The 13,935-nt window shown below is 31.0% G+C and overlaps 2 protein-coding genes and 1 non-coding gene across 5 annotated transcripts; 1 reads left to right on the top strand and 2 right to left on the bottom strand.

Moving 5' to 3' along the window:
* Nucleotides 1-1,348: 1,348 nt before the first annotated feature.
* On the bottom strand, nucleotides 1,349-3,549 carry LOC107940075 (uncharacterized). The gene is made up of 3 exons (XM_016873491.2): nucleotides 3,048-3,549; nucleotides 1,954-1,977; nucleotides 1,349-1,845 (listed from the first exon to the last, which is right to left on the bottom strand). Exons 1-3 carry the CDS (start codon nucleotides 3,241-3,243, stop codon nucleotides 1,544-1,546), a joined length of 522 nt encoding a protein of 173 aa, XP_016728980.1. The 5' UTR covers nucleotides 3,244-3,549; the 3' UTR covers nucleotides 1,349-1,543.
* A 1,252-nt stretch (nucleotides 3,550-4,801) lies between these two features.
* Nucleotides 4,802-8,373, bottom strand: LOC107940054 (VAMP-like protein YKT61). Its single transcript, XM_041099063.1, has 6 exons — nucleotides 7,966-8,373; nucleotides 7,478-7,575; nucleotides 6,874-6,978; nucleotides 6,679-6,744; nucleotides 5,409-5,495; nucleotides 4,802-5,159 (listed from the first exon to the last, which is right to left on the bottom strand). The coding sequence occupies exons 1-6, from the start codon at nucleotides 8,156-8,158 to the stop codon at nucleotides 5,109-5,111; spliced, it is 600 nt and encodes a 199-aa protein (XP_040954997.1). The 5' UTR covers nucleotides 8,159-8,373; the 3' UTR covers nucleotides 4,802-5,108.
* A 1,707-nt stretch (nucleotides 8,374-10,080) lies between these two features.
* On the top strand, nucleotides 10,081-12,217 carry LOC107946146 (uncharacterized). Of its 3 annotated transcripts, none has more exons than XR_005917093.1 (4): nucleotides 10,081-10,377; nucleotides 11,208-11,347; nucleotides 11,433-11,482; nucleotides 11,829-12,217. It is a non-coding gene; the product is annotated as an uncharacterized protein (transcript). The 3 variants fall into 3 exon arrangements; XR_005917092.1 differs by having other exon boundaries at nucleotides 10,106-10,377; nucleotides 11,811-12,217; XR_005917091.1 differs by having other exon boundaries at nucleotides 10,106-10,377; nucleotides 11,433-12,217.
* Nucleotides 12,218-13,935: the final 1,718 nt, after the last annotated feature.

The raw sequence follows: 13,935 nt of genomic DNA on the forward strand, positions 1-13,935 counted from the left end.
CAATGCTTGATCCATGTATGCATCATACCATTATTGGTTTTTTTTATGTTAGAATCATATTTTATCAATTTGGTACTTAATAAGGTTTAAAAAAAAGTTAAATAATTTTTTTAAATAAAAATATAAACTAAAATATTCAACTTTTAACATGTTAACTTGGCAACTCGTCGACTTACACTTTATGTTGATATGATACTATTTGCAATTTAGTATATATAGGCTGTCATGTGGGTTTTCATGTTTAAAATTTAACCGTTTAGCTAACATTTCCATTAAAACGAATTAATTCAATTATTTTTCAAAAAATTAATGATTAAATTTGACTCTTTTTAAAAATTGAAGGCTGGATTTAATTGATAAAAATATAAGCATTAAGAGCTAAATTTGATGTTTTACCTTTTGTTTGTTTGGATACTCGGAAGAAGGAAAAAAAGGAAAAAAGAAAATGATGGATGTTTTGACAAAATTCATAGTCCATTTTTTGTTCTGATATGTAGAAACACACTATTAAAAGTAAAATTAAAACTTTATTCTTGTATTTTAAATACAATACTAACTTTACATAAATATAAACTTAATATTAACTTGATAAAGGAAAAAACAAAAGCTTTTTCTTTCTGCCGGTCCATGCCATTTAGAAGTGGGGGAACATGCATTGTATTTAAATATAAGTGGATCTTAACTATTTTAGGATTCAGATGTGAGAGTTAATTGCCATATTAAAACAACTTGGTAAAAGTATCATAAAAGCTTTATATTAAGAGTTAGATTACAATTTGCTCCATCTATTAAAGAAATGGTCAAATTAGTCCCTGCACATTAGATTAAAGAGCAGATGAATTCTTTTGTTAAAAATATCACTTGAAATTGCGTATAAAGAGACCACCATACCTACCTGTTCGAGAACAGCTTTTTCTAACGATTGGAATCGATGTGTGGCAGGAGGAGATTAAGAAGCAAAGGCAAAAACTTATTTCTACAGTTAAAAATTGGTTATTGTAGATCAGCATAAAGCACACATAACCCATCACACATAACTGTCTGGTTATTCTGGTAATCATGCCAGATTTTAACTATAGAAATAGATGAAATTTTTAGCAAAATAGATTAATTTGCTCTTTGATTTCACATAAAAGAACTAAATTGTCTATTTTTTGAATAAAAGAGCAAAATACAATACGATCTTAATACAAAGATCTCTATGATACTTTTACCTAGTTTGGATTTCTAAGAATCTATTTAAAACATAGCAATTTAACCCGGATTTTGATTACCCCTATCTAACATTGACCTAACATGTGTCAGACACAAGCGTCAAATTCAAATAATTCAAGAAAATTGTTTAAAGTGAAGAAATTGCAGACAATAGTATGAAAAATTAGAGGTGAAAATTGTTTACATACTTGTAAGGAATTTTAAGGCAACTATAAATGGGGCCATTTGCCCTAACAACACTGCTCAAGGCACAAGCAACTTAGCTTGCCATCTTCAATAAATATCAAATTCTAGAGACTATGATAATTCATATGAAATGTGTAGAAAGTTATTCACCTTCCCAACCCATTTGTCGAGCTCTTTGTTCCCATATCGTGGTAACTTTCCTCTCCTTGATTAGCAACGCCTCAGCCCGTTCTCTGGCTCCCTCACAGGTTTCTATGGCTGCAATACACTTTTCTGCCTCCCTTTGATATTGGGAAGCCACCCTTTTGGCTTCCCCAAAGGTGATGTTCATATGGCGAGTGTGCTCTTCGGCGACAGCTTCTTGCAACTTCAACTCTTCGGTTAAAAGGTCCACAAATTGCTTCTCCATCTCTTTCTTGAGATCGGGGTCGTTGCTTCCACAATCTGTGTGTCGCCGTTAATCATATTATGTGTGTACGATAAACAAAAATGACGAGTATAAAGCAATAAGTTATAATATCAACTGATTCGAGTTGCAGGAATAAATCTAACCTGTGACTGAGAGATTGGCCAACCCTGCCAAAAGAACCAAAAAAAGCAGAAAAACATGTGAGCTATTCACATAGGTAACCAAAAGTTTCGAGTACCAGATACATGAAAACATGTTACAAAACTTTACAAGCACCATCATGATGACTAGCAGGAACCCACACACACACACACACACAAAAGGAAACCAACAGCACAAAGGACCAGCAGATTCTGCTCACAAGTACAAAAATGGAAGTTCATGTAATGTATAAAAATTCGATATTTTTCACTCAGTGCTTGTTTTTTTGTATCAATGTGGTTTGTGAAGAATACAACCAGCAGAAATGCAAGTACTGTTTCATGATCAACACCAGATTTATTCATATTCTGGACACTTGGACAGTTACTTAACTAAAAGCAAGATCAATGGTGCAATGGCACCGAAAATAATCAATGAAATTACTGAATTATAATCGTTTCCATCATTCACAGAACATTCATGTATTTCATTATTGAGTATCAATAAACTCATCTTCACAAGCTCAACAACACAGCAAGACAAAGTTTAACATGCCGGGATATATCAATAGCGGTTTCCTTTGAAGGACAAATCCAAGAAGGTTGTTGTTTATATCCACTTTCCTAAAATGAAAAGACCGAAAACACTAGAAAAAAAGGAAACAATTGTTTCTTCAGGGCTATGAATAAGGTTTGTGTACAGTATAGAGAAGTTGGGTTCTTTAATTAGTAGACAATGACAAAATCAAAACGAGTTGTTCTTAAATTCCTTGACTCGATATATGATTAAACAAGCAACAATCTAAACTGAAATTAGCAGCAGCAATGGATCAAAATCTCAAATCAAAGGAACAGGAAATTTTAATTCTAACTCCAAAACTAAGCGTAGCATCTCACTGGGTGAAAACTACGGAACATATATAATTAGCAACAAAAACAGATCAAGTCCTCGAATTCAAGAAATGGGTAAGCTTAACTTCACTCCAATAAACAAACAAACAACCGATCCAAATCAAATTCTGAGAAAAACCCAGAATCAGAAAAAAGAAAAAAAATCGATTAATACACACACAAAAAAGGAAAAGCATTAATAATACCAGGGGCAATCTTGAGGAGGGAAAGAGGAGGAGGACAATCACAGATACAAGGAGGACAAGAGGATTTGGAATCGACGAATCTGACAGTTTTCTTGAATCTCCAATAAAGAGCAGGTCCACATACTGCCAGTGCTGAAACTACCGCAAATATTACGAGGCATAACCTCAACCATGTCCCTGATGATCGCCGTGACATGATGGTTCAATCTCTGTTTTTGTTTAGTCTGGGTTTTTTTATGTAATACTGAGATTCAGCCAGGGATGAATTGATTGCTGTGATTATATGAATCTACTGTTTGCTTGCTTCAACTGTCATTTTAATGGTTTTTTTTTCTTTTAAAAAAAACTTGGTTAGTTTTGAAGAAGTCAGTGTAAACCAAAGGCAGAGGTAGATTCACCGTCACAAAGTTAAATTATCGAGGCCCAACAAAAATAATTTATTTTGTAAATGTTGAAAAATTCTATGAAATGGAATCCGTGTTGCATTCTCATCCGTCAAAGTGCTGTCGGTTTTGACTTTTTAGCTTGCCTCTGTTCATTTTATTTTATTTCAAGGGGAATAGTGAAAATAATATTATTAGTTCCATAAAATATATTTTTTGAGAGAGATGAAATTATTTTATTAGTTTAAATCATCAAATATTGTTATTCCAATTTGAAAATATTTAAAAAATTCCATATTTAAATACAAAACCCGAACATAGCCACTTTTAAAGAACATGTATATTTATAGAATTTGCATAGAAATCTGAAGGTAGATGCTGAGTTTAACATTGTTCTCGACAATCATTTTGTTTGCATGGTAAAATGAAAAGCATATTTAAAAATTGTCATAGAAAACCAAGACAAATTTATACATTTCAGAAAAAATCAAAACCAATTTTTTTATGTTAAAGAGAACCTTTTATTATTATCATAAGGAGCAGAAACATTAAAATTAAAAATCAACAGTACGGGAGAAAGGCCTCCCAACAACATCCGAAAACAAAATGTCTTTAACACATAAGAGGGTTCATAGCAGTTAACTGCAGAACCAAAATCGAACATGTTAAAGAAAATAACTAGAGATGTTGAAAATACAATTATACCATATAAAGCAAAGTCCGCAAGTATTTTGGAAATGAAGAAAGAACTGGCGATAGAGTGACAACTCAACACGCATTTTTGCCGGTGCCAACAGCATTGTTTAAGATGGCCAATCCGTAGGCGTGGTAATGCTCAGTTCGAAATGTTAACAATACCATAAAGCAAATTTTCCTTATTTAGGGCATACCCAACATCTAACCTCATAACATCCGTAAAATATCCACATGGAAGAGTAGTCTATCAAATACAAAAACAAAATCATATATATGGATTAGATAAAAGTACTACAGTGACCTTTATTTGAATTGCATTTTACATTGTTTACTCAAATAATTTCTATACGTTAGATCAAATAACAAATTAATTTTTCTATTAAAAATTTCAGGTACGTTAACATAAAATACACAAATAACTAAAATTTCTAACAAAATTTCTAACAAAAATGACTAGTTTACACTTTAATCTAACATACAAAAATTAATTTAATCATTTTCTAAGTAAAAAGAGCAAGATATAACCTACACTTCCAATATAGAAATCTCTATAGTACTTTTACCATATAAACTATTATTTAATATACATGCGCTCCACAGATCTCAACATACGTTAAATTAACCATAATTAAACCAACACAAATAACAGATTTAATCAAACAACACAACACAAGCCAACACAAATTATTATATTATATTACTATCCACAGAAACAAGAAATAAGATCTATTTGTCAAGTCGCGTACAAAGAAAAGAAAAAAATATCTACTACACCGCCAATGGTGAGACCAGTTGTTTACCCTTCCACTTTTCATCCAAACAACAAATTGCCCAGAAAGGGGAAATATCAGGAATTCTCACCAGCAAACAATCTTGAAAAACCATATTATAAACACAAGTTTACAGTCATCAATCATCATCAACTTTAGAGGCCAACATAAACGAATCCCATATCACAACATTGTTGCTTTCTCTTGCAAGTTTACAGTATGGTACAACACTGATTGGTTTTCTTAGCCTGCTTGTAGAACATCTGTTTCAAAGACCACAATTATGTTCAATGTTAGCAACATAAATGGTTTTTCCAATTTAGCGAAGACAGTAGTAAGAAGTTCTAAAACAGAAATAGAAAGGATGAGGGACAGAGTAAAATCAACACTACAATCGAAAACTAGTAATAAACATGTTAAATAGGGAAGAAACACTGTTGATGATTAGTAGAGTTTGATGGATATGTAAAATGGTTAATGCATGGGATTTTGTTAAGTGCTGCAAGTGTTACCTGAGACGCAGCACTCAGGTCTGAACTCTTCTCAACTAAACTGTCCAGCCTCTCACCTCGTGCAAGCACACTATCAATAGTTTTATGCTGCATCAATTAAATAATTGTTTCAACGAATGCAAGAAAAAAAAAATCAGTCATATGCTAAGACAAGCATAGTAATTATTTCAACATTTCATCCTCAGGTAACATTTTAAAAGCAAACAGTTGACAGAAAATTAACGACTGGGAAGATGAAAAATAGGCTGCTATTTAACCAATAGTCATTAGATCTCTGATGTTCCTTCAAAATCCTCAAGTCGAGAAAATAGAGAGAATGAGCATACGGTACTCATTAATTGCTCATGTGCCAAACATATGAAACTATAAAACAATCTGCTGAAGGTTCTGTAATAAATCCCACAAGCAAAGAATGAACCTTCTTTTTCTTACCCAAATAGCCATTTAGCGGCTATATAGCCTAAACTTGAATATTTTACTAACATCTTTCTTCCCCCAGATGCAATATGCTATAACATCAACAAAACCAGTTATGGTTTTCCTGATAACAGAGTAAGAATTAAAGAAACAGATAAAATTGCAAATTATACTCCTATTCATGCAACCCAAAAATCACAAAACCAGTTCCCTCAACAACACTCCTAGTTATACAACATCCATGATGATACTAACCAATGGGCGATGCAATATGCTATAACATCAACAAACCCAGTTTTGGTTTTCCTGATAACAGAGTAAGAATTAAAGAAACAGATAAAATTGCAAATTATACTCCTATTCATGCAACCCAAAAAGCACAAAACCAGTTCCCTCAACAACACTCCTAGTTATACAACATCCATGATGATACTAACCAATGGGCGATGCAATATGCTATAACATCAACAAACCCAGTTTTGGTTTTCCTGATAACAGAGTAAGAATTAAAGAAACAGATAAAATTGCAAATTATACTCCTATTCATGCAACCCAAAAAGCACAAAACCAGTTCCCTCAACAACACTCCTAGTTATACAACATCCATGATGATACTAACAGGTTTGCTGTATATAAACAAATCTTTCTATATATGTTATCATTTATCAAAGCATCAAAGAAAAAATAATTTCAATCTAAAGCATGACTTTTTCATGTTACACACCCAAGATTTAATACGAGTATGAATTGTCAACAAAATGATCATTCCAAGAAGATCCCAAGCTATGATATCTGAAAACTAAAGGGAAAGCATACGAAATCCTCAATCTTTGCATCAACACAGAATACTTACAAGGATGATTTTAGTTTCATCCAACTCCCTCTGAATTTTCAATAATTTATCCGCCTCTGCAGGGTCCTGAAGGTGGAAAGAGGGTCAGAAAAGGATTTTCAAAATAACTTCTCTAAATCTCCAAGTAATATCCTTTAAATAGCTTCCGAGCACATTAAAACTAGAGCAAACATGCACGAAAAAGGAGACAGATACCTGAAATTTGGTCAAAGCATCATTCAGATACGGCCAAGGTTGAGTGCTATCAGCTTGTGCATTTCTCCAAGACTCCCCAAAATTTTTCTGATATTCATCTAGAATCTGCCAAACATAATCATTAGAAATATAAAAAGAAAGATACAAACTATCAGAAAATTCTCACAAAATCGAAGCAAAGAATGGTAAAAAAACATATGCATATCAAATGTGATATGATAATATGCGATCCACAGACACTTGACATCATCTTGCACTCTTTAAGGCATTGTAAACACAATATTTTCCTCAACAAATTCATCTATCCATCTATACACTAACAGTCGTGCTAAGCAACAAGCATAAACATGACAAGTTTTAAAGTGAAACTAAAACAAAGTGTAATCATACTTAAAAGAAAATTTCAACAGATACTGATACTTTCTATATAACCAAACCAAACCAAACCAAACGAACAAGCCTTAGTCATTATATATTTAGGATTGGCTACAAGAACTAAGAGCTAAAATTTTGTTCACTTGGTTGCAGTAAAAAATATTAGAAAACAGTGAAGCATAAAGGAAATAATGAAACGGAAAGAAATGAAGCACTTAGTTTCTTTTACCTGGTTGAGAAGCGAAAAAGCACTTCGAACTGGATAATGATCATCCATAAATCCCAAGGCACAAAGTCCATTTCTGTTGTAAGCATGTACCTTGTACTCTACATTAATATCACCAAAAAACAAAATTAGAAGTTTCAGAAAAATACAAAAATAATTTCTCACTGTCTCATCAAAGTCAATCAAATGATACTCTCAAAACCCTAAAAAGAGAAACGAAATCCACACAAAAAAAAGGTCAAGTAAACATTCAAGGTCAAATAGTTATAAATCGTGAGGAAAAGCATCCGAATTATGGTTTCTGTTACTGCTAAAATCTCCTTCAGGAACAGATCAAGAAAATTAACAACCTAATACAATATATAACACTAAAGATCTAAACAAGGTGTTACAAATCAAATCACTACAGATATTGATCCTCAAGAAAACAAATACTATCCTTAAAACGCGAAAACAATAAACTAAAATCGTGTTGAACTGAAATGACTTACCTTCGTGCTGAACGGACTGGCGCTGACCAGAAGGAGTACGTTTAGCAACAGTTCGAGAAACGAAGACGATGAACTCCTTGACGCTTGACCTTTGAAAGTAACCAAAATGGCTCACATCGGTAGTGTTCGCTAGTATTATCGGATCGGATCCTTCCGGGTTGCACTTCAGTACTACTAACGATGTGATCTTCATCTTGGATTTTTTTTTTTTTCAAATTTTTCTCTCAATTTCCCCCAAACAAAACTTTAATAAAATAATAAATTTTATTTTCTTCACTTTTTCGATCTTGCGAGAACAAAATAAATGCTTTTTTTGTGTCTGTTTGGTTTCTCAAGTAAAAGATTCGTAAGAGGAAAGGGGAAGGGGATAGTGGGGAATAAAGATCTCGTATAGCCGAAATTTTGTTAGACTCGTTGCAATCGCTTAGCTGGCTCGCATTTAATGTGCCGACAAAAAAAAGGTCGTAGGAAGCTTGATAGGTTATGACCGTTCATCTGTTTGATCCTACCATAATCTCGTTTTATGGCCGTTTGATTTTCATTATAATTGTACATTTCAAGCTGGACCCGTTCAGTCTAGTTATACTTAATCCACTTAGGAGGATTGGGTTTGGTCGGCCTGCTTGGATTCTATTAATAGCCCAAAGAAATTTATAAATCATATAAAGCATTTATTTTTTTAATTTGATAAACTACGCGACCTAACTAATTTTTAGTTATTAAATTATAAAATAATAATCTATTTATTTAACTTTTTCATTTTATCATTTAATTTTTTAAAAATTTCTTTTTTATCACCCCTCATTTTAAATTACTAATGACATAACATTAATTTTAACTCTAAGCATTTATAGAATGTAAACCTTTTACTTAAAAAACTAAAATAACCTATCAATTAAATTTTATCAAAAATATATAAATTATAGGAACAGTCAAAAATTTAAGATAACAGTTTTCGTCTTTTCTCATACTTTTAAAATTAACTATTAATATTACAAATAAAAATAAAACTATAAAAAATTTCACAATGTCCTTATAGCTATTTTTTTAAAATTAAGACTAAATTAATACATTGTATAAATATTGAAGGTTAAAATTACTATTATATTAATTTTAAAATTCGAAATTTTTTATTACGAATTTAAAGGTTGATAACAAAATAATAATAATTAATTTTTTTATAATTTTTTATAATTAAGTGATAAAATACCTATTAATTCATCTTCTTTTCCAATATTTGATAAATAATAACAGTATGTTTGGTTGGGGAATAGGAATGCATTCCCCCAAATCGGTGGGCCCACCACCAAACCAACATTTGGTTGGCTGTAATTGTAATACACCCTTATTCCATTCAGCCTCTATTACGTGAGAAGCTGTAATAGACATTCCTTGCCTTCAGCACTGAATAGCAATTACGTTCCGCTCTCTTTTTCCTATTTTCTAAATTTTGCCCTCCTTCATCTTCTCTTTCACCTTCCGTCAAACTCTCTACACAATTTCTGCCCTCAAACTCTCTTGCCATATTTCAAATATTCTCCTTCATCTTCTCCCATAGATCTGTAACTTTCTCTCCTTCAGTTCCCATATTTCAGGTAATTTTTAATTCAAATTCAAATTTCTTGCCCGTCAAATAAAATTCCACCCGAATCACTTTTATTTTTTCCCTATTAAACAAAAAGCTCAAGTCAAACCCCAAAATCCAGAATCCCACATCCTCTAAATTAGAGGTGCTCATGGGCCGGGCCGGGCCCATAAAAAAATTTCGGCCAGGCCCAAAATATGGGCTTAAGATTTTGCCCAGGCCCGGCCCGAAAAAAATCATAAGCCCGGGCCCGGCCCATTTTAATTTTAAAAATTTTAAAAAATTAAAAAAAGTATTTTAAAAATATTTTAAAATTAAAAAAAGTATTTTAAAAATATTTTAAAATTTAAAAAAATTAAAAAAGTATGTAAAAATATTTTAAAATTAAAAAAATAAATATATTTATTATATCGGGCCGGACCGAGCCCAAGCCGAAAAAGTGATGCCCGAAAACGGGCCTCATTTTTTTGCCCAAGCCCATATTTCGGGCCTATATTTTTACTCAAACCCTCCCATATTTTAGGTGGGCCGTCGGGCCGGGCCGCCCGGCCCATGAGCACCTCTACTCTAAATCCCCAAAACGGGAAAAAAGGATAAAGAAGACACGAGGACACAGAAGAGGCCGATCCATGCGGTGTCGATGTGGGTGAGACGACAGCCGCCGAAGGTGAAGACTTTTTTGGCGGTGGTATTGGGGATGGCGGCATTGGTTCTTCTCCGAGTCATTGTAAATGACCACGACAACCTCTTTGTCGCCGCCGAGGCTGTCCATTCTATCGGAATCTCTGTCCTCATCTATAAGCTCACCAAAGAGAAGACTTGTGCTGGTAATTCCAAAAAAAAAAAAAAAGCTTCTTCTCTTTTACCAGTTGATAAAAAATTCTATATTTTGTTATTGGAATTATTTTCGATTAATTTGTAGCTTAAATTTAATACTTATTGCATGGATTTTTTTTTTCTTAATTTAGTAGTTTCAAGAACTCATTAAGGTAATGGCTAAATAGCAAAATTTTAAAGAGTTTGATTTGCTGACTTTGTGCCGATTTTTTTTTTTTTTGCTATATAGCTGTTTTTAGGTTGAATTTCCGGCTTGATTTCTTGTTTCTTTCGATTTAAGGTATCCGTTTCTTGCTATTCTTCTCCATGAATGAAGTATGGGTAGAATGTTGGTTGATAAAAGAAGGTAGCTTTTGGACCAAAATGAGCTGTTCTTTCTCTCTTCTGACTTTCCTGCTATGTATAAGCTTGGTTGTTGTTAAAATCCAGTATGCCTTTTGATATCGGCCTTTTCGTTTACACAAGATGGATGGATGAATTCTGGTTAAATATGTTTTGTTCTCTTTCTTCGTTTTTTTTCCATGTGTAGGTAGTCTTCTAACTGTCTATTGAGCTGTAACTTGTCTTCAGTTCTTCTTAGCACTTGTTTGTTTTAAATACCACTTTGAAAGTCACCTTATACCTCACCCTTCTAGTTTTGATTTGATATATTTTATCTGGCAACCAATTGAACAAAAATTGTTGAAGGTATTTACATTTTTTGTATTGCTACGCATAGACACGTTTTAGCAATACAATTATATTATTTGTTCCTTGAGTGGATTTATTCCTTTTTTTAACATATTGTAGAAGTCATATGGGCGTTTGAATTTGGATTTAGGTTGTCCCTTGTGCAGTACTAGCTCTGTGTATTCATCCAACAACTTCCCATAATCTATTGAACCGGATTTCCTGGGCATTCTGTGTATATCTGGAAGCCATTCAGTTTTACCTCAGTTGCGAGTGATGCAAAACACCAAGGTAAAAATTACTTAGGTGGCAGATTTAATTTTATAAATAAGGTTTATAAGATCACCATGTTTAACTCACTTTTTTGTGCTTTCAGATTGTTGAGCCTTTTACAGCTCATTATGTGTTTGCGTTGGGTGTTGCAAGGTAATAATATTATCCCGTCTAAATAAAACAGTTACTTAAGATTTGCATTTCAACTTGAGGTATTATTCAAGTAAGGTAAATGAAAAGGGCCATATTTTGTTAACATTTCGTTTTTGACTCATATACCATGGTAGTCTCAAGTTCAACTCTGTTATAATTAATAATAACAAGAAGTATGTACAAATATGAATTCTCTCCTTTAAATGGATCCTGAATTCTTCAAACTCATGTACAAATATGAATTTTCTCCTTTAAATGGATTCTAAATAACCACTCGATGAATTATCTACACTGTTGATTTTGCAAATATGCATGTTATGATTTTTAGGGACAAAGTTCTTTGTAGTTTGTGAACCAGGGACAAAACTGTTTATGAGCTCTACACAGATTATGTTTTGAAGAACCCCTTCTATGAGATGGAGATGCCCATACGATTCGAACTCTTTGACATCAACTTGACACAGGCAGTACAGAGGGATCGTGTTGCGCTTTTGGGGCGATAAGCTATCCTGGAACCTTTATCTTACCAAAATGTCACCATCTCTTATCTTCATCCGTACACTTTTGATGGAAGATTGCTATCAAGTTTGTATAAACCTGTGTATTGGGATATCATCAAGCTCCTTTGTTTAGCTCATAAGTGCTGAATTATTTATAACATATGATGATTTCTGGAGTTGCTTCTCTCAATTAACATTTGTAAAATTAATGAAAAAATCCATTGAATTATTTGTTTGGTATTGTTTTTCAATCTTTATCTAACCTGATTCGAGTTGCAGGAATAAATCTAACCTGTGACTGAGAGATTGGCCACATGTTTATCTAGGAAGAAGTTACAGCAGGGGAGATCTTATGAATGAAACATTCATAGTGAATCATTTGCATTCATTCAAAAATTAATTTAATTTATATTATGATTTTAGTATTATATATTATGATTTTAGTAAATTCATATAAGAATATTTAATATTAAGAATTTTATTAAATTATATATTTTTATCTAATTATATTTAATAATAATTTTAAATTATATTTTGTAGTATTATATATTATGATTTTAGTAAATTCATATAAGAATATTTAATATTAAGAATTTTATTAAATTATATATTTTTATTAAATTATATTTAATAATAATTATTTTAAATTATATTTTATATTATTATATATTATGATTTTAGTAAATTCATATAAGAATATTTAATATTAAGAATTTTATTAAATTATATATTTTTATTAAATTATATTTAATAATAATAACTTTAAATTATATTTTATAGTATCATATATTATGATTTTAGTAAATTCATATAAGAATATTTAATATTAAGAATTTTATTAACTTATATATTTTTATCTAATTATATTTAATAATAATAATTTTAAATTATATTTTGTAGTATTATACATTATGATTTTAGTAAATTCATATAAGAATATTTAATATTAAGAATTTTATTAAATTATATATTTTAATTAAAATATATTTAATAATAATTATGTTAAAATATGATTAAATTATTTATTATTGATATTAATAATCTTATTAAAATTTAATAACAATAATATTTTACCTAAACAAATTTTTGCTAAATGTATTCTAGTCATTTTAGTTTTTTCCCTTATGCTATTACACCTCCATTCCATTCAACCAAACACAAGAATACTATTACGCCTCTATTCCATTATATTCAATCTATTCCATTATATTTAACCAAACAATTGAATTGCTATTACGCCTCTATTCTATTATTTCATTACGCCTCTATTCCAATACAGCGAATCAAACTAATTTAAAGGTTGATAACAAAATAATAATAATTAATTTTTTTATAATTGAGTGATAAAATACCTATTAATTCATATTTAATAAATAATAAGTGTTTGTCAATACTCAATAGTATATTCATGGACAAGAGTAGAATATTGTAAAATTGTATCTCAATATACAAATTAATATAAAATTTTTAAATTTCAGGTGATAATATTATATTCCTGTCATTATATTTTTATATTTTTCAAGAAGTTAAAAAATCAAAATAAATGTAATTGCTAAGATTAAGTGCGAAAGTGAATAGAAAATATATTAAAGTCAACTGATTTTCAAATTCGAGGTAAAAATAATATATTATCCTTAAATTATAGACAGTGCGAAAGTAATTTATTTCTTTTTCATGTAATAAACATTTCTGTGTTTATATTTTGATAACGAGTTTCAATTTTTAAAAATGCATTTAAGCAATAATAATTAGCTAAGAAGAAGATGTAATGGATAGGAACAAATTAAAACATTTTTAAGTTAGTTTGTTGATAAATCTAGATATTACAGTTGTTTATTGTCCAAATAAACAATCAAACCAAAAGAAAATAAAAAATGGGGTTTGAAAAGAGAGGCTCAGATTCGCCTTTTTTCAAACAAGTGAAGGAAACAAGGGCCGGCGGCTGCAAGAAAC

This window comes from Gossypium hirsutum, chromosome D08 (assembly GCF_007990345.1).
Source record: "Gossypium hirsutum isolate 1008001.06 chromosome D08, Gossypium_hirsutum_v2.1, whole genome shotgun sequence".
In the NCBI taxonomy this organism is placed as follows: domain Eukaryota; kingdom Viridiplantae; phylum Streptophyta; class Magnoliopsida; order Malvales; family Malvaceae; genus Gossypium; species Gossypium hirsutum.